Genomic DNA, 23,790 nt, shown 5'->3' on the forward strand with positions numbered 1-23,790 from the left:
TGTCACAGTTATTATGTATAATTTATGTATTCTGATCATTTATTTTTGTTTATTTGCTAGACAGTTTGTGTGGGCACACAATATACGAAATAGTTTGTAAAATAGCTAAACGAATTTAATACATATTTACTTCCCTATACATGTGTTGGGTTTATTCTGTACTACATTATCCTTATTTTCTTATTTTCTTATCAAAACACCTTGAATTTGAATGATCAAACTGTACTGTTTTTTTAGTTACAGACCAGCACACGATGGCAGTAGAGTGCCTTTTAGAAATAAGGTCAGTTATTTGTATCAAATTAAAAGTCTTCATTTTATATACTTGTTAACGAAATATGCAAGTGGGAAAGTACCAGGACAATATATTACATTCTTACTTTTTAATCCAAAAAGTGCGTTAGATCTGTTTACTTTGTTTGCCTGGAATAAATAAAACATGCGTTTTGATTAAAATATTTGAAAAAAAAAAATCAGAGCTTTTATATTATAGTGTCCGATTCTCGGCGTCATGTGACTTTTCGTGAACACATGACATGAAAATATTTGTGGAAGCGAATGGGGCGAGGACACATGCTACGGCAATGTGAGGGAGATAACCAGCCGTTCATGTTTTTATAAGAAGTCCACATCTATCGCTTGTGAGTACAAAACCGTTTCGGTAACTATGTAAACGTATCTTAGTGTTAGCCGTATAAGATTCGCTGTTATGGGACGTATAAGCCCTTTGAAGTGGGATAGCAGGTGGGTTATTACTGTTGATGAAGACTTGTTGGAACTTTGATGCTTCTTTACAGCTTGGGTCGTCACACCTTGTAGCTGAGTGGTTCAGTCTTCACAATGGCGACGAGAAACTCCTGGGATCAAAGAATTTCCGCTTTTTTACTGAGTCCGTCACAGTTTATGTCCTGCACCACAACTGACACTTTTTTATCGGAGCTTCTCGACGAACTGAGAGATGACAAGGCAAACGACAGCATAAAGGTTGTGGTGACACACACACACACACACACACACACACACACAATCAACTACATATGAGTAGTTTATTCAAATATTTGTGGAGAACACTTGCTTGCCTTCAACAACATTGTTCTTGAATGTTTCAGCATAATGCATGAATATACTGCATCTTTCCCCCTGACAGGCACTTCTACTAAAACCACTGTTGGAGCATCCTACAATTCTATGCCCCACCACCTCAGTAGGAGAGGAAACGGCTCAGGAGCTCATGTCGGTTCTCGCCTTGACTCCACAGAAGTCTGTCCATCTTAAGTGCCATCTTTTATTGGCTATTACCAACATACTAATATGCACATCCTGCTTGTCCAGCCAAGCAAAGGTAGCAGAGGACTACTTGAACTTCCTGTTCAGTATTATTCGGGACACCAATGACAATGTGGGTGGACCAAACCTCCACCTCCTCAGGGTCACCGCCTGTGACTGTCTGAGGGAAATGGAATTCTGTCAACCTGGTCTTCTGTCACAGAAGCTGGAGACACTTTACTACCTAAAGCAGCAGGAGACGACAGGCCTGCACCAGTCCTACTGTATGTTGTACACTCGGGGGCTCAAGAATGCAATTCATCTCTTGACGAGACAAAAAGATGTGGATAACGCGAAGCTCAGATGTGTCCTGGGTGGAAACGAAGGTTTTGCATGGAAGACTGCAGAGTTACCGTTGTGCACGCTGCCGTTCAACATTATGACACAAGTGCCACAGCTGTCCACAACTCTGGACTGCAAGGAACTCAAGTCCACACTGTCCCTGCTGCTGGAGGAGTCCTATCTGTTGACTCCCATTTCACAGGCTACTTTGCTGCGAGAACTCATAGAGATAGTGGCCATGGTGCCAGCCGTCCCCCCAGCGATATTCAAGTCTCAGCTGCTGCGGCTTTTCGGAACGGCGGAGGTGGAACTGATGCACGTGGCACTGCTGATGAAGGCGGCGTTCACAGACGGCCTCTTCACTGCCGAGGATGAACATTTCTTACTGAAGCGTCTTGTCGGCATGGCGCAGCATCCGCTGCTGGGAGTTCCCGACAAACTGTTTTACATCGATTGCGTCCTGCACTTCCCCGAGAACAGGCCCATCTGCAGCACTGGAGAGGAGTGCCTGCCTGTAGTCGTCACGCCCCGCCTCACTGCCTCACTCCTGCCTACTGTGTTCAAAGACAGCACCACCATGCTCTGTCAGATGCACCTCCTTTGCCTGGTTCACCTTGAGGCTGATGAAGGAGAGGAGGACAGAGGGCTCCTCTACCTGTTCAATCACCTGATGGCTCTGCTCAAAATAGTAGACAACCACGGAAGCAAGGAGATGGTGGTGACCTCCTTCAGAGCGAGCTTCATTTTCCTCATGCACTTCCACCACATGGAGAAGTTCACAGAGAAACTGGTCGAGAGGTTCTGTGAGCTGTATTTACGACAATGCCGCCTTGCTCCACATCTCATCAATTTAGTGGACCGAATTCAGGAGTGCTTGGCAGATTCACTATGGCCAGAGCAGCTGTTAAAAGCCCTTCAAAAGGCCATAGTGGAAATGCCTCTGCTCCAGCTGACGCTACAGAATCTGAGCTGGCACCTTAAAGTCTTGGGACGCGTGGCGCAGGAGAGTCAGATTGATCAGAGGAGCACAGTCCGCCTCCTCCTCAACCTCCTCGTCAACTCCAACCTTTGCGAGAAGAGGAGCTGGCAGGTTGGCAACAGCATTCTGGCCATTTGTTGCAACCTTCTCCAGCACCCCACGCTCAGCCTGATGTTCATCGACGTGGCTGACCTCCTGCAGTACATGAGCAGAAACTATGAGGACACGGACATTCAAGACCATGCACGCTTCTACTACACGCTCATCACCAACCTGTCCTGGGAAAAGCTCGCCGGAATCCTCGCCAAAGGTCCAGAGGGAAGTCAGACCAAAGTCCGATCGTGGTCAGCCATCTTGGCCGACAGTGAGGGGCTCACAAATTGTTTGAATGTCCATCAAACTGACGACTGTGTCTTGCAGCTTATAAAGACGACTGGGCATGGCCCTCGGCATGAAGATACGTCTACAGAGACACTGAAAGCTCGGGATGAGAAGGGGCTGTTTGAGATCTACCAAGAGCAGTTCAGAACTGCAGGCTTTGCATCTGAGCTTAGCCTGAGGTACAGTCTGACCCATGCAAAGGTAACAGACCCAAGGTTTGATAGAATATTCACTATTTGCCTACACTTTGATGCAAATGCTTCTGACTACGCAGAAGTGGATGATATTCATGTGCCGTGCCTCTTCAGGGACAGGAAACCCCCTCTGGTTAGTCTGAAGTTAAAGCTGCATCAGCCTTACCCCACCATCCTACGGCTCAGTGCCATCTTCACGACGGAAGACGGCCTCTCTTGGCACACGCGATTGCCCGATGTAAATGTCTCCTTCCCAGAAATCTTCCTCCCTGTGCCTCTGCCTCTAGGTACATCTCGTGAGTGCAAGGAGGAGTTGTTTGATCACATCTGGAAAACCACTTCATCAGGGGAACCCAGCAGCTCCGCCACTAGCCTGTTCTGCTGTAAAATCGGAAGTGACGCATTAGCCGACCTGGTGAAGGTGAACTTTGAGGATTACCTGGTTGCAGAGCCTCCAGACCAAACTGTGTGGAAAGTCTTGTTTTTCCTTCCACCCCTGTTTCATGTCCTGCTTGTGGTTAAAAAGGCTCAGGATGCCAGTCAGATTCACATCACAACAGACAACTGGGAGCTACTGCCACATATCAACTCCTACCTCCAAAATATAACCACCCATAGCAAAATAACAGCTTCCAGCTAGTTAGGTGGAGTTCTAGCCACTTACCGGCTCTGATCCTGGAGTATCCTGGACATTTTTAACGCATACAAAGCGTAGTAGCAGTAATTGTGCAGTTCACAAGAGTTCCAGGAGCAGGACTACTGTGCACTGTTGTAGCATTACAGATTTTAATAAATAAATGCCATTTTATCATGTTTGTAACAGTTTAATTGTAGCTGCTAACTGTATTTTGACGCTTTAATAGGTTCTGTGCAATCTGTCAAATACAAATATGCAAAACATTGTAGATTTCAATATACACTGCAATAAGTCATAAATGATGTAATAAAATGTAATGAAATACTGCAGATGAATTTGATTTAATAAATATGTCCTAGCACAGGCTATGAACCTTTTATTATTATTTAAAATTTTAAGAAATTAGAAAAAAAAAATTGTATGACAAATTATGAAACTAAATATATATTATTTATGCGAGCTTGAGTGTGACGGTTTCATGGTATGGTTCAGGTCTCCATGTTTTCACAGTGATGATCTCAAGCTTCAGTCTCATTCCAAAAATGAAACGTTCATTTAGCAGATGCAGCATATCTACACCACGTAGGCCCTGGAGGCCTCTGTGATGGCTTCCTCGCGAGAGCCCACATGGTTGATCTTTCACTTTGACAGACCCTCAAAATTGGGTCCTGAACACGTGGGCAGAGCAGCTTGACTGCTCAGTAACTTCTCCATTATACCAATCTCAGCATCTCTCTTCTCAACATCCTCTACTGGAGTCCATGACATGTCGTGCTGTAGTTTATATGCCCCTTGGAACCTGTGTGGACAACTAGGGCCCCATTCCTAAAAATCGGGAAAACAATACAGTTATTATAACAATATTCATCTTCCACTCCAACCAGGCGCTGTTTTCCCTGTGGTTAAATTCACCAGCTGAAAGCACTGAAAGCTTGTGTTACTAGTGCAGTGTCTCGCTAACCTTCAGGAGCGACGCAGTGAACACGTTACCTTTGGAGACAGGATGGAGAAGTATCGCTGTCCGGACTGCCGTTCGTACAGGTAGTACATGTTACCGGGCTTCTTCACAACATTACAAGCTGCGTGGTGCAGTTCAGTGTCTCTCTTGGCATCCTCCAACACCTTCGGGATCCAAAAGAATCATACAAAATACCAGCTGAGTGTTTTACCTTTGGCCCATGTGAGCTATGACAAATTTGCAGCCGTGATCAATAACAAAGCAGTGAGGGTAGTAAGATAATTATTCCATTAAACTATTGTTTAAAATGGATGTAAAATCTTACCTTTCTTGCTTGTTCCTGCAGGTATCTTATTTGGTCAGCAATGACAGTCAACTTGTTGCAAGCATTTGCTCTGATAAATTCATCTCCCTGAAGAAAGAAAGAGAATAGTAAACCTCTTCACAAAGTGAAAAGACATGAGTGAAAAAGATTCAGATTAAAGGGCGGCTAACCTTCTGGACCTGCTGAGCCAAAGCTACAAGGTCCATGGGATCTCCAACCCTGTTGGTCTGGTACGGGCTCACTAGAACTATCCCACTCGGGTTTCTGCTGGTTTCCACCAAAGTGACTGTAATTTCAATATGATTATAATTATCTGAATTGCCTGAACATGAAGGTGGTTTTACTACAATATTACTTTTAGGAATAATTAATGAAGTTTATTTTGTTTTCATGTGTTCATTCATAGACGCACCGGTAAAACGTCGTTCTTACGAACAAGCAACTGGATACTGTATTTGATACAGTCACATTATGACATAATGTCTGGTAGCTAATAGTCTCGTTCGCCTCTGTGCAACGTCACGTCTGGACGTCAACTCTCATCACGCGTGACCCAATCACGCTCGCACGTCACTCGGACTGACGTTTTAACTGAACTGAAACGTTTCGAATAACTTTGGTGACCATTCAAAGGTCTGCGCGTGAAGACCTGTCACTAATGCAGAAATTAAGCTCTATCTAATCGATGCGTCAGATTTTTTTGTTTGTTTGTTTTTTGCTATTCTTTAAACGGGATAAAAACATCAACTATCTTAACTTTTGTCTTATTATTCATTGGTAAAATATAAAGCACTGTCCCCTCAAACAGTAAACGAGTCTATGTTATCTGACGTTTTCTGTCTCAGCTAGCTATATTACCAGATGAGTTATTTGGTCATCTATTCCAGCTGGGTAGCTACCATACTCTAAAGCTGCCAAATCTAACATGAGTTACTACTGGAGCGTTTGTAACACGTCGTAATGATCTCTTCTGTGGACGTTTGGTCTTACCTACGGTGGACTTGTCCGGTTGACTGGGTAAACTGACAGTCCTGTCCATTTACACAACTGTGTTTAGTACCTTACTGATCGCGAGGTGTTGGTTCTGCCGAGAAAGCGAGTAACTTTAACGTGCACTTTTGTTCTTCTTGAATATCATAAGATCATAAGAATATCAGCTGATAGTTGTTGTTGAAAACTATAAGCAGAGGTGTAAGGTCCTAAGGGGAGAGTCCGTGCCATGAGGGGGCGTGTGGTGAGGTCCTGCAAAACATTTTGGCGTTTTATGTTATGCCTGTCTAGATACGTAGCGGTGTTTTTAAATGTCATTTGAATTTTTCGGAAATACCTATAATATTTTTGCTATTATTACATACCTATTTAATTTGATGAAATAGTTTATTTAAAATGTAAACACTTATTTGTACAATATATGAAAATAAACAGGCATCTCCGGGCACACATTGTGAGAGATGTTGGGAAATGTAGGAGATAGCGCAGAGGAAACCTGTGAACGCTTAAGAATGGTGGGGCTTCGTTATATGAACGAAACTATTTTTAAAAGTTTTACTTTAAGCCGCATAACAAAAGAAAAAAATAAAAGAATAGTGTTTTTCCACGGAGGTCAATAACCACTGGCTTGGCTATTTTGGTCTACATAAATAATGCACGTTTAGCTGAAGTGTTTGTATTTATATATCTACCATAGTAGTGTGAAGTCCCATTCGAGTCCTGGTGACATCAATCTGCCTTATCACTATGTCACATTATGACTTTTATAACGTTTGGGGAAATGTTATGTCACCCTTATGAGCCTACGGTTGTGGATATTGTATTTTGGGCTGCAGGAGTGGACCAGGATCACGACAGAGCTCCACAGCGACCTCCTTCAGCTCCGCCCAACACTCCACATCAAAGTTTTCACCGTGTAGGCAAGAACCGCTGCTCCGATCTCAGGTCTCCTGCGGATCACCGGATCTTCAAAATGTGGACCACGTCGCTCCTAGTAATTCTAACTTCATCCGTGTTTAAATACGCATTGTGTGACACGCAATTAAGTGGAGTTTTGGAGCCGTATGATCTGCTGTTCGATAATGCTGTGGAAGCTTATTATAAGCAAGACTGGATGTCGGTCATCCTGAATATGGAGCGGGCTTTACGGAATAAGGGAGCAGTTCGTAAAGTTCGGGCGCACTGCCGTTTGTCTTGTGCGAACCAGAGCGCTTTTGGGGAGCCCGTGCCGGGTCTGGGGGTACCCGTCCCCGGAGTTGGCCCAATTGAAGATTTAGGTTTTTTCCAGAGAGTATTAAAACGGGCAGAGTGTGTGAGCACTTGTGAAACAGAGAAACTGGGACCAGCATCTCTTCACAAAGTTAGCGACGAAGTAGAACTCGAGTTCAAGAAGAGGAGTCCTTACAATTACTTGCAAGTTGCTTATTTTAAGGTAAACGTAATGCGCCAACACACTGTAGGTTTAACCTCACACCAAACTACTCAATCTCTGCAGCCCGCCGCGACACTGAGGTCTATTTCTGCGCAGTGCAAGTTCAACAGAATACAGTTTAATTCTAAAAAGAAACGTATGTTTTACATATTTCACGTGATAAAAGTACATTTTGAAGAGGTATTTTTTGTGTGTTTGCTAAAGCTGTGAATGAGTATCGCATAGCTCCCACGTCCCCCCACCCCCAAAGAAAAGGCAGCGGTGCCACGTCTTTAGGCGGAGTAAAACGGTCATGTCGAGACAGATTACGACAGTCCTCCAAAATACCGGTGTGGAGTTGTGCTGCCCACTGATATGTGCTGCTTGGTGGCTACATCCCCTTTTCTCGTGTTCATCAAATGGAGTAAATACTTTATATAAATAAAGTGTTATGATTCAGTACTTGAAGCATTATTTGATATGGGATATTAGTCTATAGAGAAATGCTACCCCCCAAAAAACACTATAAAACATGCTTCTCTTGCTTTTTCAGTGCACTTGCTCATTTAGTTATTAAAATGAATCATAATACTGTGGGAGTCGGTCTGTTCCTTTATTGGATTAACACCACTTGAAATAAACCCATAAAGTAGCATTTTTCAACATAGCAGCGCAACAGACATGCATCACATATTATGTGTTAAGTTTCAAACTTTGATGTAAATGTTGTGTAACCGTCATGTACACAGATAAACAAGCTGGACAAGGCGGTGGCTGCGGCCCACACGTTCTACGTAGCCAACCCGGACCACGTGGAGATGCGTCAGAACCTGGACTACTACAGCCTGATGGCCGGCGTGCAAGAGAAAGACTTCAAGGACCTGGAGGCCCGGCCCCACATGGTGAGAAGGTGAAGAGGGGTGTGTGTGAGAAACCACGTCCTCCACACCTGCTGAACACCAGCACTTCTCCTCCCAGAAGTAGTGAGAGCTTTTCTCATAGTACAGCTATTTTACACACGTACAGAATAACTCACAGCATTTTGTTCTTCATATTATATCCAATAGAAATCTCTTAATTTCAGAATGATTCTTTTGAGAAACTACCGAAACATCTGTCTTTCATTCAAGACAAAAGGGTCTTGAATGAAATCACTAAGCAAGATTATCTTGTGCTTACACCGAAAAGGCAAATGTCCTGCAGGCGTGCGTTTGAGGCATAGCTGGAAGTCTTCTTACCCACAAAAAGGCTCCACGTCATGGTAGCCCTGACATGTTCCTTGTGCCGGTTTCAGGAAGAGTTCCTTGAGGGCAAAAGACTGTACAGCACCGAGGACTTCCCTTCAGCCACCGAACACCTCGAGGCCTCCGTGGACGAGTACTTTGCAGCTGATGAGGAATGCCGTCTGCTCTGCGAAGGAGCTTACGACTACGACGGCTACAAGTACATGGAGTACCACGCCGACCTCTTCCAGGCCGTCACAGGCAAGGAGCACGAGGCTCTCTTCACTAGTGATCACATGTGTGTGTGTGTGTGTGTGTGTGTGTGTGTGTGTGTGTGTGTGTGTGTGTGCTGACTGCACAGATTTCGATTGGGGTGAAAATTGACAAAATGTGGCAACTTAACTCTCTCGAATGCGTGTGAGGGTTCATTTGAAACATCAGCGGTTCTCCTTGTGTGACGTTATCATTGGTATCCCAGCCGTCTCTTGCTTTTCCCAGTGTGGATGGACGTAGCGTCTTTGCTGTGGAGATGCAGTGTGATCGTTTGTGTGCTGGACGCCTGTTACAGATCACTACCTGCACGTCCTGCACTGCAAACAGAGCTGTTCTGTGCAGCTGGCCACCACTGCCGGGAGGGAGAAACCATTCGAAGACTTCTTGCCCTCAATCTTCAACTACCTCCAGTTCTCCTGCTACAACAGTATGTTGCTGACGTACCAGGTCTCACTCCGAGATCACGATGTTCTTTAAAGAATGTATGCATTTCCGCCATGTTTGCTGGGCGGTTAGGCTGGTCTGTGCCGTCACTGTAAGAAACTGTCATATCGGATGCAGTAGGCTGCATGGAAACTGAGTCTTTACATGTTATGCATCTCGCTCCCAGGTGAGAAACACGAAAAGGCTGTTGAGTACACTAAAACCTACCTGCTGTTTCACCCCAACGACGAGGTCATGAAGCAGAACCTGGTGTATTACTCGGCCCTGCTGGGGGAGGAGAAGGCCGCGTCCGTCCCAGCCAGAGAGGTGCAGGCCTCACCGTCCCGCCATCGTGCTCTGCTTCACACGCTCTAAGCTCATTATGCTGTTTTCAGTCGTTCACCTCGATTTAAACACGACTGCACTTTTTAAAATCTTTAGGACGTTCAGCAGTACATCAGGAGGTCCTTGTTGGAGAAAGAGCTCCTTTATTTCGGCTATGAATTTTTTGGAATCACTTTTGTTGATCCAGTAAGTTCCACCGTTCCACGATTCATATTTTTATGTGTCTGTTGTCGTGACATAATCTGACATTCCATATTTCTGTTCCAGGATACGTGGACGCCTGAACATATTATGCCTCAGAAACTGCGAGATAAGCACAAGTAATACATTAATTCAGCTGTTTACATAACTAGTCTTAAAATGTCAGGACTCATTTCTCTCTGTCGTTTGCAGGGTGGACCGAGAGACAGCTGCACGGATTACAGAGGAGATTGGTAATCTGATGAAAGAGATTGAGACTCTAGTTGAAGAGAAGACTAAGGAATCATCAGACATCACTAAGATAGTTAGCGATGGTAAGCAGACCGAGACGGCTTCACCGAGGCTGAGATGAGTCCACCTGAGGCTCGGAGCTCCAGCTTCACGGAGGTCATGTTGTTTGTTTTTAGGAGAGAGTACAGCACCTCCCGCATCAGCTGGTAACCTGGGGTTTGATGGCATGGTGGTTTCCATGGCAGCGGCGGCTCTGAACAGCTCCCAGAGAGTAGTGCTGGATGGAGTCGTCACAGACGATGAATGTGGAGAATTACACAGAATGTCTGAGGTGAGCGGTTGGTCTTCCACTGCACACATAACTGCAGCGTGTCTGTCCGCTCTGCTGCTCTGTGTTAGCACCTGTCTCATGTGGCTCTGCAATAACACAAACAAGAGAGATTTACCAAAACTAAAATATCAGAATTGTGAGACAGTTGTTTGGAAGAGACATGATGTACCGTACATAACAGGGAGTTTCACAGAAGAGTAGATCTGAAAACACACTACAGGGCCCAAGTATGGACACACTACAGTCACACACTACAGGGCCCAAGTATGGACACACTACAGTCACACACTACAGGGCCCAAGTACGGACACACTACAGTCACACACTACAGGGCCCAAGTACGGACACACTACAGTCACACACTACAGGGCCCAAGTATGGACACACTACAGTCACACACTACAGGGCCCAAGTATGGACACACTACAGTCACACACTACAGGGCCCAAGTATGGACACACTACAGTCACACACTACAGGGCCCAAGTATGGACACACTACAGTCACACACTACAGGGCCCAAGTATGGACACACTACAGTCACACACTACAGGGCCCAAGTATGGACACACTACAGTCACACACTACAGGGCCCAAGTACGGACACACTACAGTCACACACTACAGGGCCCAAGTACGGACACACTACAGTCACACACTACAGGGCCCAAGTACGGACACACTACAGTCACACACTACAGGGCCCAAGTACGGACACACTACAGTCACACACTACAGGGCCCAAGTATGGACACACTACAGTCACACACTACAGGGCCCAAGTATGGACACACTACAGTCACACACTACAGGGCCCAAGTATGGACACACTACAGTCACACACTACAGGGCCCAAGTATGGACACACTACAGTCACACACTACAGGGCCCAAGTACGGACACACTACAGTCACACACTACAGGGCCCAAGTACGGACACACTACAGTCACACACTACAGGGCCCAAGTACGGACACACTACAGTCACACACTACAGGGCCCAAGTACGGACACACTACAGTCACACACTACAGGGCCCAAGTACGGACACACTACAGTCACACACTACAGGGCCCAAGTATGGACACACTACAGTCACACACTACAGGGCCCAAGTACGGACACACTACAGTCACACACTACAGGGCCCAAGTACGGACACACTACAGTCACACACTACAGGGCCCAAGTATGGACACACTACAGTCACACACTACAGGGCCCAAGTATGGACACACTACAGTCACACACTACAGGGCCCAAGTATGGACACACTACAGTCACACACTACAGGGCCCAAGTATGGACACACTACAGTCACACACTACAGGGCCCAAGTACGGACACACTACAGTCACACACTACAGGGCCCAAGTACGGACACACTACAGTCACACACTACAGGGCCCAAGTACGGACACACTACAGTCACACACTACAGGGCCCAAGTACGGACACACTACAGTCACACACTACAGGGCCCAAGTATGGACACACTACAGTCACACACTACAGGGCCCAAATATGGACACACTACTTACTGAGTTCACATGTTTCAGCCACACAGCCCTACAGTCACAAACGCTGGCAGAAGATTGGGTGGAATGCAAAGGATGCCTTTATGAGCAAATGCATCACTGTTATGGAGCAGTAGACCACACAGGCTCTCAGAGCAGGGCTGTATAGAGCATCCTCAGAGCAGGGCTGTATAGAGCATCCTCAGAGCAGGGCTGTATAGAGCATCCTCACTGCCTCTGGAAGCAACAACAGCACAAGACCGGGGTGCTGAGAGTCTCAGTGAGCACCAGCCTAAGATCACTCTGTGCAGGGGTCACTTTGTGCAAGGCTCACTCTGTGCTGTGCTCACTCTGTGCTGTGGTCACTCTGCAGTGCTGAGAGTGAGCTATAAAGATGAACAGCGTGCTCTCTCTCTAATGTGTCACGTTTCACCACCTGGCAGTCGGGTGGATAATTCTGCCTTTGCCAGATGCCAGGAGAACCCTACATGCCACCGTATATATGTGTGTTTTTCACATTATGCCTGTTTCTCAGAGTTTAGGCCTCTTGGGTCCTGTGAGGCGCAATGTTAATGATATAATATAAAAAGATATTTTTGACAAATATATGCTTCCAAGTTTGGGGCAGCAGCTGGTGTGCAGGACCTCCATTGTCCCGCACACACCAGACCTCCCAGACCTCCTGTGGCACCAACTGGAACGTCAGTTGTGAGCCAGACCTTCATGATTGCCTTCCCGCAGGAATGCTCTTTTGACTAAATGGGTACAGTTTCCCACAGACACACTTCAAATCTCACGGAAAGCTTTCCCAGCGAGTAGAGGCGGTTCTAGAGCCGAGGGAGGAGAGAGAGCCGGACTCCATATTAATGTAAAATGAGGTTAAAATGAGGTTACTTAAATTAGCTTTTGGAAATGGATGTCCAGCAATCTCAGGTAGGTGTAAATGTTAGATGTTCACGTACCTGTGGCCATGTGGAGCAGGTGTGTAGGGAACATTGCGTTTCTTCTGATACCAGTTCAGTAAGGCATCCTGAGGCTGCTACCGAGGGCTTCCCGTCACGGCTCCAGTGCTGTACTTTAACAACCACACTGCAGTAATAGTGTTATACAACAGCAGGAGCATCAACATGTTTTGACATGAATATTGCGTTTAACTGTGCGCACACACACCGCAGGCCTATGTGTGTGTGGACATAATGCACACTAACATGGAGTGCTCGAGAGGTAAGGTCGTTGTCCTTTAAGGAGAAACCTTGTCACAATCGTACTAGACAATATGTACCTACATCAGCTGTGTTTCTTTGCACTCCCGCAAGACAGTAGTGTGATAACAGACCTGATCACATCCCCGCAGACAGTAGCGCAGGTGGGGGGTGCCCTCCGCGCTCGGCCGAACCCCCACTCACCAGGGGAGATGTTCCAGGGGGTCACTCTTCTTCAGGTTCTCCAGGTGAGAGCCACCGGTCAAGCCGTCCCTGCATGCGATTGGTGCCTTCGTGTTCCATCACGTGTCGTCCTTGTGTTCCCTGGACAACACGTCCAGTTGGAGAATGTACTGACGCGTTTGGTCTTCTGACGTCCCCGTTCTTCCGCTCAGCTCAGTCAGGAGGGCGTGCTCCCGCCGAAGAGCGCCCGCCTCTTCTTCGACCTTGGTGAGAAGGTGCGTGGCGCCGTGGGCTCGTACTTCGGTCTGAAGATGCCGCTGTACTCCTCCTCCTCCCACTTGGTGTGTCGCTCCGCCATCGACGGTGAGCCCAGCGGCGTCCCCCGACATACAAGACAAGCGTTTCCACATCACACCTGATACAGTCACCGTTAACGACTCACATAGCTGTGCCATGAAACGAAATGGCACGTCTGACCCTCCGTTCATTTAAGGCGTGTTGCATCTTGTGTGTAACGTGGTTGGTACGTAAGTTCAGTGGTTTTTGTTTTTTGTTTGTCGCAGAGAAGCAAGAAGCTGGGCAGGATGTGAGCGACACTGCACACGCCGATAACTGCCTGCTGGTCTCAGAACTGAACGAGTGCATCACGGCACTGCCAGCAGACACACCCCGAGACTACAGGTACACCGCTGCCAGGGCAACACACCGCTGCCAGGGCAACACACCGCTGCCAGGGCAACAAACCATTCCGATGATCAGTACATTCTCAATAGTTAAAGATATACCCTGTTTTGATTTCAGTGCCATTCTGTACCTTAATGACGACTTTGATGGAGGAGATTTCATCTTCACAGAGCTCGATGCCACGACAGTCACAGTAAGATTTATTTTAGTCTAATGAACGCCTTTGGGAATTGTATTGTGAGTTGTAAAAATATTTGTGACCAGTGTGGGGCACTGTTGAGTATGGTTCCTTCTGTGTAAACGCATCCAATCAGGGTGTCCTTACATGGTGAGTGTGCTGTAAAGGTCATGTTGGGTAAGAGTTCCCCTGTGTGCAGGCCACGGTGAGACCACAGCGCGGTAGACTGGTGGCGTTTGGCGCTGCTCGGGAGAACCCCCATGGTGTCCGGCCCGTACCCAAAGGCCAGAGGTGTGCCGTGGCTCTTGGGTTCTCCCTGGATGCTCAGCACAACGAGAAGGTGAGTCTTACTTCATCTTCATCGTGATGACGAGGCAGTCATACAGCAGTACTCTTCAGGGGCTCGTGGTATGGAGCATTATTGGGGTGAAAAAGAGAATTAAGACTGTTGTTTTGTGGCTGTTCTAGTGTGATCTTTAAGCACAGTAAATGAAATAAGTTAACTCCATTTTGACTGTGTTGATGTGTATAAGGCTGACAGCATTTCTTTGGCATTCTGTTTGGGGTTTCTCAGGAGAGAGTTCAGTCCGAGGAGCTCCTCAAAACACTGTCCAGTGCAGATGTCCAGAAACCACAGCAGGACAGCAGTGTTGACACCCCCTCAGAGCCGAAGGTCCCGGAGCCCTCTCCTACACCGGCAGCGCACGCCGGACTGCAAAGTGCCCAAACCACCGGACAGCGCGTGGATGGAGCTGCTGACACGAACGCCAACCCCAACGATGTCAAGAAAAACGAAGCACTAAAGGCCAAAGCAACACCTAAAGCGAAGGCCAAAATGGCCACCAAAGACAAACCGTCAGGGAAAACGGGAACGAAAACAATAAAAGCCAACAAAACGAAGGCAAAACCATCAGAAAAGAAAGAGAAGTCGCCAACGAAGAAAACAGTGAAAGTGTCTAAAAACACTGTGAAAGATTCAGAACGCAAAAGTCAATCAAAAAGCTCAGAGCCTAAAAAATCCCAATCAGACACTCAGAAAAACAAGGAAGAATTGTGAGCCTGAATCACGTGTTATTTTTACCATCTGTTTCATGTTTTAATGATTTTTTGATTTATATGGTTTTGTGACTGAGACATTTTGTCCTGTGCTGTGATTTATTGATGTATACTATAAAAAAGCTGAACTGAAGCGTACTGCCACTTGCAAATGTCTGATGATATTTGTGTTTTCATTGCATTAATAACTTCAAGCCTGCATTGATCTGACCAAAGGTTGAAAACAAAATGTCTGTCAAATAAAATGGGTTTTCCATTTCTTTTACATTACATAAACATGACAGATTATCATCTAAGCATTATGCCTTTTTGACATTTGATGTGATTTGCCGTTGGTAAAACCATTTTGGAAGGAATTTTGTTAAGATTCTGGCTTAATAGGGTGAGTGTGCAATAACATCAGCTTGCACTAGGGGGCAGAGTTTAACTGGCATTGCACTGAACTAAATGTACAGGATGCTACAAGCCCTTCCTGCTGTCAGTAGATGTTTTGTTTGGTGTTGGTTGGGTATTACTGTCAGTTCAGAATTCAGTATCAATAAATTTGATATATTTTTACAGTGTTGTGTAGTAAGATAATTCAGTTATTTCGTAGTAAATAATGAGTATTCAAACCATTTTGAAGCGTATGTGTTTGATGTGGACGACATGACCTCTCAGCTGGGGGCTGCACACACACTGATCAGGGACAGTGTGGTAGGGAGGTGAAGAGGGGTGTGTGGTCCTTGATCAGGGACAGTGTGGTAGGGAGGTGAAGAGGGGTGTGTGGTCCTTGATCAGGGACAGTGTGGTAGGGAGGTGAAGAGGGGTGTGTGGTCCTTGATCAGGGACAGTGTGGTAGGGAGGTGAAGAGGGGTGTGTGGTCCTTGATCAGGGACAGTGTGGTAGGGAGGTGAAGAGGGGTGTGTGGTCCTTGATCAGGGACAGTGTGGTAGGGAGGTGAAGAGGGGTGTGTGGTCCTTGAACAGGGACAGTGTGGTTGGGAGGTGAAGAGGAGTGTGGTCTTTAATCAGGGACAGTGTGGTAGGGAGGTGAAGAGGGGTGTGTGGTCCTTGAACAGGGACAGTGTGGTGGGGAGGTGAAGAGGGGTGTGTGGTCCTTGATCAGGGACAGTGTGGTGGGGAGGTGAAGAGGGGTGTGTGGTCCTTGATCAGGGACAGTGTGGTAGGGAGGTGAAGAGGGGTGTGTGGTCCTTGATCAGGGACAGTGTGGTAGGGAGGTGAAGAGGGGTGTGTGGTCCTTAATCAGGGACAGTGTGGTAGGGAGGTGAAGAGGGGTGTGTGGTCCTTGATCAGGGACAGTGTGGTTGGGAGGTGAAGAGGGGTGTGTGGTCCTTGAACAGGGACAGTGTGGTAGGGAGGTGAAGAGGGGTGTGTGGTCTTTAATCAGGGACAGTGTGGTAGGGAGGTGAAGAGGGGTGTGTGGTCCTTGAACAGGGACAGTGTGGTAGGGAGGTGAAGAGGGGTGTGTGGTCCTTAATCAGGGACAGTGTGGTAGGGAGGTGAAGAGGGGTGTGTGGTCCTTGATCAGGGACAGTGTGGTAGGGAGGTGAAGAGGGGTGTGTGGTCCTTGATCAGGGACAGTGTGGTAGGGAGGTGAAGAGGGGTGTGTGGTCCTTGATCAGGGACAGTGTGGTAGGGAGGTGAAGAGGGGTGTGTGGTCCTTGATCAGGGACAGTGTGGTAGGGAGGTGAAAGAGGGGTGTGTGGTCCTTGAACAGGGACAGTGTGGTAGGGAGGTGAAGAGGGGTGTGTGGTCTTTAATCAGGGACAGTGTGGTTGGGCATTCAGGACACTCCCATGTGCATGACAGTGTTTCTCCATGGCACCACTGAGTCTCCGACATGCTGTGGTCACTCTGGAGGCCTTTGTGGGGTCAGTGTAAGGTCAGCACAGGGGAGGCCAGAGTCCCACAGCTACCTGGTGTGGGTGGAGGGGACCGGGGGGGTCAACTCTTCCTCCTCACAGATAGAGTGGTAAAATCACGTCTTGGTATGGCTCTATCTAAACGGTGACGGCTGTCTGAACAATACATGATAAATGTTAAACTGAGCTGCTGTTTGTATGAGGCAGTTTTCCAATGTGACATGTATTTTAGGTTTTGTACTTATTGATTTGTGGAGATACTATTTAAGTGTAAGCGTGCTATAGAGTTAATTTCTTAAAACCAGGTTTACCCTCCACAAAACAAAGAATGGACTATCTATGGACTTTCTATGACAATATGATAGAAACAGTGCGACAGTGTGATTGCGATAGTGTAATAGTGATAGTTTGATGGTGATAGTGTGACAGTGTAATGCTGATAGTGTAATAGTGATTGTGATAGTGTAATAGTTATAGTGTAATAGTGATAGTTTGATAGTGATAGTGTGACAGTGTAATGATAGTGTAATAGTGATAGTTTGATAGTGATAGTGTGACAGTGTAATGCTGATAGTGTAATAGTGATCGTGATCGTGTAATAGTGATAGTTTGATAGTGATAGTGTGACAGTGTAATGATAGTGTAATAGTGATAGTTTGATAGTGATAGTGTAAAAGTGATCGTGATAGTGTAATAGTGATAGTTTGATAGTGATAGTGTGACAGTGTAATGCTGATAGTGTAATAGTGATCGTGATAGTGTAATAGTGATAGTTTGATAGTGATAGTGTGACAGTGTAATGATAGTGTAATAGTGATAGTTTGATAGTGATAGTGTAATAGTGATCGTGATAGTGTAATAGTGATAGTTTGATAGTGATAGTGTAATAGTGATCGTGATAGTGTAATAGTGATAGTTTGATAGTGATAGTGTGACAGTGTAATGCTGATAGTGTAATAGTGATCGTGATAGTGTAATAGTGATAGTGTCATCACCACTGCACTGCTGACGCCGGATTTCCAGAACTCAGGAAATAATATCCACAATGTGTTTGGGGTTTACACCAAGTGAGCAAAACACATAAGCACAAATGACATAAGAGGCCCCCACCCCCACCCTCAGCATTCTTTGACCACAGTTTGTAATCTAAGCAATAAAGCATCATTCCAATGTCTTACCAAAGCTTCTGTGTTTTTCTATGGTGGTTTCCTAATTTTTTGCAGTCATTTGCAATAATTTTTACACAGTTATTTATTACACAATTATTTATTACACAGCGTTCAGTGTTGGTGGTCACACCAGGCCAGCAGTGTGTGTCCTCTTGTGTGACTTAAAGGAGAGATGGAGGGACTGGGACAGAAGCCAGAATCATGCACCCCCCACTGCCCCCCCCCCCCCCCCCCCCCCCACACACACACAGACAGACTCTCCTGACAGACACTGAAACTGGCTTCAACATCTCCACTTTTGTTTTGCAAGTTGATGAAAATAATTCAAGTTTATAGAATGCACAACAAATGCAGAACCATTCGGTCCTCATGTGCAGTTACTCTGAGACATGTTTGTAGTGTTACGCCTTCTTTAGTAGCATACTTGAGGAGACGACTGAACTGAAGCTGAAATCATTTTAAGAGGCGGTTTTGGTCAGCGCCAGTTCCAAAACAGAGCACATTAAATTGAGTCAATAGCTTGTTTGAAAGAACTTGCACTTGGAAGCAGTGAAATTAGATTTGTCCCTGTTATGAAAACCTCAGAGAATGCTAATGTTCGACAGTGGCCAGAGACCATTTCAACACCCCCCCCCCACTCCTGATGGGGCGTGTCCCCTCTCTCTGTGCTCTCTTTGTGTGTTTGTGCGCACAGTGTCCTGGGGGTCACGCCAGAGCTGGAACACACAGGCTGTATTGTCTTCTGCAGGATTTGTGTTGTATGTGGTTAGCTATTGTTCTGATGGCGAGCGCACTGCTGCATGTGTGCACAACTACACATAGCTCTGCCTTTTACTGGCCCGGCACAAATAAACACAATAAATACACAGTTGACATATCCTGTTGTGCTCACATATAGCCTTCGTCTTTCTTCATTAGCAGAGGAACATGAGACAAGAGACAAGAGACAGCGGCACTGGTGCTCGTTTATAAAACGGCATTACACTCCGTTTATTGGTCCCCTTGTTAAAGGGCAGAGAATTGATTCCAGTTGCAATATTGTGCTGGCAGCCATGATTGGCATGAAGCAAAATACCGTGGAGGCATTATTACAGAGAGCAGCATGGAACAGAGGGCCAAAAGTTTAATATGTTTAAACCACTTGCCCAAAAACATGGAGCATCACCAGTGCAGTGGTCCCGTAAGGCACTGCGAGGACCACGTGAGCAGGCAGTCATGTGCCTCACGTCAAGCGTACGTGGCTGCTGAAGAAAGAACATGCTTCGTGTTGATTCTCTTTTCATGGAAAAGGCTCCAAACGAAAGTGGAGAGATTGCAAGTATCTATGAGTGGTTTCCATGGAGAGCGGGGCAGCAGGTCTCTCTGGGTCAGATTAGGCTGGACGCAGCAGGACACGGCCTGACGAAATTAATTCCAACTCTCTGACTTGAAAAGGTAGCCAGGAAAATAAAACAGCAGTCTAATGAGTCCTGACACAGGTTAAGCTAGGGTTTCCATGAAAAAAAGAATTATATTGTCAGGATTTATTTAACAGAATAGTAAAATAGTCCATAAACCTAATTCCCTACCATTAGAAAACCAAACATCATTACAATGCCATATAATGTATTTTTTATGAGGTGCATTTAAATTGCAGAAAAACAATTACAATAATTATCCTGCTCTTTCAAGAGTTTGAGGTTAATCTAGCGGTCCAGTGCTAGTGGACCAGCCACTACAGTCTTATTTCATATTCTGTGCTCTTTGCCTAAGGTCGAAAACAAACCTTGTCTTAGTGGAAAACAATGGATGGCATTGTAAGTAGATTTGATGGATGCCTGGATGATGACTTCAGCAAGCACCATGATGAAGTGTCTCCCTATTACCCCCACTCCCCCAAGACTTGGACGGTCCCCGTACTGTCCCGGTACAGGCCCCACACTGGCCCGGGACAGGCCCCGTACTGGAGCAGAACAGGGCCAATCCTGTCCCGGGACAGGCCCCATACTGGCCTGGGACAGGCCACGTACTGGTCTGGGACAGGCTTGGAAGATGAGCAGGACTGGGTGAGTGGCAGCTCTTCAGCTGAGAAAGGTGAGATACGTGAGATAGGTGATGGGGTCACGTGTGAGGAAGGAAACGTTCATCACTGCTCATAAGGACTTTAAACGTTAAACATGCCCCACAGATGCAGATCTATAGTCCTGGAGAATTTGAGTGCAGTACAGTTAATGTTCCTGCCCATATACACTCAATCCAACTGCTCCGTTCATTATTAGGATAAAGGGGAGTGTTTAAGTAAAGAAATCACCAAGCTGTACAGGACTCTGGACCTGCAGCCCTGACTGAGCCACTTAAGACTGATGTATCTTCTCACACTGGTCATTAGTGAACTATGCAAGTAATTCCTGAGCCAGCAGTGTAATGTCAGGGCAGGAAACTGAAGGTTTACTTTTAACAGCAAGCGATCAAGACACGAAGGTTCATGAAAAAGCCTTTAGCACTAGAAGACGTGCTGCGCTCTAATTTAAGTGCAAGTGGTAAAAATGGCAGAATTCCAACATCAGTTTAGTTTGGAGAAAGTCAGTTTAACATTCGCAGCACACAGCACCTTCATGGAAATCATGACATTAACATTTCCAGCTGAGAGCATCTCCTAACAGCCCAGAACGCTCTTCACCGCCTCAGAGAGGCGTCGTTTCTGGGAGCCTTTTTGTTGCAGGCCTGTCAAATAAAGATGTCACTGAACATTGTCATGGAAACAGGAGAGCACAGCCAGGCCTCTCTGCCACAGTGTCAAGCTGAGCTGAGCAACAGAAGGGGAGGGAAGGGGGAGGAGGCAAGGGGGTTAAGGGGGAGGAGCCAAGGAGTCTTAACGCTCATCTGCACCCTGGCCGTATATCTCAGTTTGCATACATGGAATATTCACGTCAACATCTTAATTATTCAGAATTCTTTCTAAGAAAATAACTCATGTCTCAGTGGGTGAAAGTCAGACTGTTTTGGTCTTTACTGGCTTTGTCCGAGATGGCACATTTCTCCCTTCACATTACGCACGGCTCTTCCAACCACATTAGAGTTTCCTCTGGGTAGAAGAATGTCCTCCTTGCCTGAGCTGCCAAAAAGCTAAGGACCACAGCACAATGGTGGATTAAGTTCAACACATTCCCCTCCGAATCTCTGTCGTTTTCAGTTATCGTGCCCAGCTCAGTCTCGTAAAGCTTTGCCAATACGACGAGGGCGTGTTGACTCTAGCCAGTACCCTCCACCCGCTGAAATCTCCACCCACCGATCACACTCCACCCACCAGTCACGCTCCACCCACTGGACATGCTACACCCACCAGCCACACTCCACCCCTGCCAGGTGGAAGCCCTTCAGTAGGAGGCCTCCATCTTCATGCTCTACTTTAATTATTTCCCCAGGTGGTGGTGCAGGTGGGGGTGATTACCTAAGACCCCATCCAGACATGGCTGTGTGCCCTGTGCCCTCCAAGTAAGCAGGGCCTCCTATTTGCTCTGAGTGATCGGCTTTCTTTTCAGAGGTCACTCTTGATGAATATGGACCTGGTCCACCATGGACACTTGAGTGTTATGCTACAGAAGATGAAAAAGCACCTTTCAGTCCAACCAACAGGGACACGCTGGTCCTCACTCCTGCCTCGGCTTACAACAGCAGAGGAGGGCTGTCGGCTCCCTGAGCATCGATGAGAGGGATGGCAAACGCCACTCCGGAAACCGCTAACGAGGTTTCTAAGAACAGGGAACAAACGGCCATGGTTTCCCGTGTCGAGGCACGTAGTGTAGCTCAAGGTCCACTGGGAGGCCCCATCCATGTCTTAGGACCACTCCGCTCCTGTTAGCCAGACCATGACATCTTTCCTTTGATCACATCAGCTGATTCTTAAGCCTGGCTTAGCAATGGAAGGCCCTGGACAAAAATCCATGCAATGAAGAGTGTAAAAGTATCTGGTGATGGGCTGTGTGCTCTTGAGCTCGGTGCACATCATCGACGAATCTAATCACTCCTGCGGCTCCTGGAGGAAAACAGGCAGCAGATCATCTGGACATGATCCGACGGGACTGTGATCACCTGACACAACCTCGTGAGTTCATCTTCGTGTTCTTCATGCATGTCCTGATGTGAATTTCAATGAATGAATGCATTATTGCATGGACTTTAACACTATTATTAACTGTTAACCTAATGCATCCTATGTTATTTTCCTCGTGTAGTTCCCAGCTTTGTTTACTTAATGATGGAAAGTGGCCCATTGTAGCTTTTAATTAACTATTAGTTTATGCTGAACCTAAATTAGAAAGAGCAGCAAGAAAAATGTACATTCCACTAACCAGGAAATGACAAAAGGTGCTTTGAGTTTGAAGGATGTTAGTGTTGTGCACTGAAAGGACCAAGCCCTCTCCATCTGTTTGTCTTGGATTGGAGGTCTGATTGACGGTGCTGAGTAGCTGGAGTTGGTGGGTGGGCCTCATGCCCCCGCATTGGGTTTAAGAAATATTGATGTTCTAAAACCAAGTTCTTGCTAAGGGGGACGTTAATTGATACTTATATGCAATAAATAAAAGCTCACTATCTCAGTTGTTAATTAAAGCTAATTACTCTGCATCATAATAGCTCACTGGGTTTCCACCCAATGTCTGGGGATGCAAGTCTGTTAGTACAATTACAGTCACCCATTTCAATTAGAGCGGGTTCTGCTGCCTTTACAGTTCACTGACACAAACAAAGCGCCACCATATTGAGGAAACATTTTGTATTAGTGACAAGATCATCTGTATCCAGCAAGATCACTCACTCCAAAGTCATGGTGCAGTGGTGAGCAGGTAAACACTGCAGCACCAAAGTAGAGGAGGCTTCATTGAGCCAAATGATGTTCATATTCTTGTACTGTATATCAGTTTTTGAAGTTGTGGCAGGCTAGTCTACCAGTGCTCTAGTTCAGTCACTGGTTTTGTGTGTAACTGTAGCTCACCTGACAGAGCAGGTATGGTGTGAATGTGCTGGGTATGATTCCCAGGGAAAACACCTAGTGATTTAACACTAAATATGTAAGCAGCTTTAGGAAAGAACATCGGCAAGTGTGTCTTCAAGGTACGAGTGAACAAGGTGCAGAGATGAAGGCAGATTGGCAAGGACAGAACTTTGTCGCTGCTTCTGACAAAGTTTCAGACACTTTGGCTGAATATACTAGCAAAATGTTCTTTTGTCTACCAATATTAAGTAAGATCTGTAAGGTGTAAACACAGCGACCACAACCAGAGTTAAACATGGAACTCACACCCCGTATTCGCACCATACAAACCCAATGCAGTGAGCATGTGCATCTGTGCCTGGACGTAAATCTATGAGGGGTGTGTGTGTGTGTGTGTGTGTGACGGGTATGTGTGTATGAGTGTGTGTGTGTGTGTGTGTGTGTGTGTGTGTGTG

At 46.3% G+C, this 23,790-nt stretch overlaps 3 protein-coding genes across 4 annotated transcripts; 2 read left to right on the forward strand and 1 right to left on the reverse strand.

Annotated features, from left to right (window-relative positions):
• The first annotated feature begins 505 nt into the window (after positions 1–505).
• ap5b1 (adaptor related protein complex 5 subunit beta 1) lies at positions 506–4,165 on the forward strand. Its single transcript, XM_077006227.1, has 3 exons — positions 506–641; positions 798–984; positions 1,148–4,165. Exons 2-3 carry the CDS (start codon positions 841–843, stop codon positions 3,800–3,802), a joined length of 2,799 nt encoding a protein of 932 aa, XP_076862342.1. The 5' UTR covers positions 506–641; positions 798–840; the 3' UTR covers positions 3,803–4,165.
• On the reverse strand, positions 3,659–6,321 carry c1h1orf50 (chromosome 1 C1orf50 homolog). The gene is made up of 5 exons (XM_077006268.1): positions 6,073–6,321; positions 5,253–5,368; positions 5,083–5,169; positions 4,790–4,921; positions 3,659–4,624 (listed from the first exon to the last, which is right to left on the reverse strand). The coding sequence occupies exons 1-5, from the start codon at positions 6,119–6,121 to the stop codon at positions 4,439–4,441; spliced, it is 570 nt and encodes a 189-aa protein (XP_076862383.1). The 5' UTR covers positions 6,122–6,321; the 3' UTR covers positions 3,659–4,438.
• A 252-nt stretch (positions 6,322–6,573) lies between these two features.
• Positions 6,574–15,886, forward strand: p3h1 (prolyl 3-hydroxylase 1). 2 transcript variants are annotated; one of them, XM_077006236.1, is made up of 15 exons: positions 6,909–7,504; positions 8,233–8,385; positions 8,778–8,967; positions 9,275–9,406; positions 9,590–9,729; positions 9,844–9,933; positions 10,015–10,067; positions 10,141–10,262; positions 10,356–10,510; positions 13,382–13,477; positions 13,625–13,775; positions 13,976–14,093; positions 14,214–14,289; positions 14,474–14,614; positions 14,849–15,886. In XM_077006236.1, exons 1-15 carry the CDS (start codon positions 7,046–7,048, stop codon positions 15,329–15,331), a joined length of 2,559 nt encoding a protein of 852 aa, XP_076862351.1. In that variant the 5' UTR covers positions 6,909–7,045; the 3' UTR covers positions 15,332–15,886. The 2 variants fall into 2 exon arrangements, with proteins under 2 accessions (XP_076862345.1, XP_076862351.1); XM_077006230.1 differs by lacking the exon at positions 13,382–13,477 and having other exon boundaries at positions 6,574–7,504.
• Positions 15,887–23,790: the final 7,904 nt, after the last annotated feature.

This window comes from Brachyhypopomus gauderio, chromosome 1 (assembly GCF_052324685.1).
Source record: "Brachyhypopomus gauderio isolate BG-103 chromosome 1, BGAUD_0.2, whole genome shotgun sequence".
Lineage (NCBI taxonomy): Eukaryota > Metazoa > Chordata > Actinopteri > Gymnotiformes > Hypopomidae > Brachyhypopomus > Brachyhypopomus gauderio.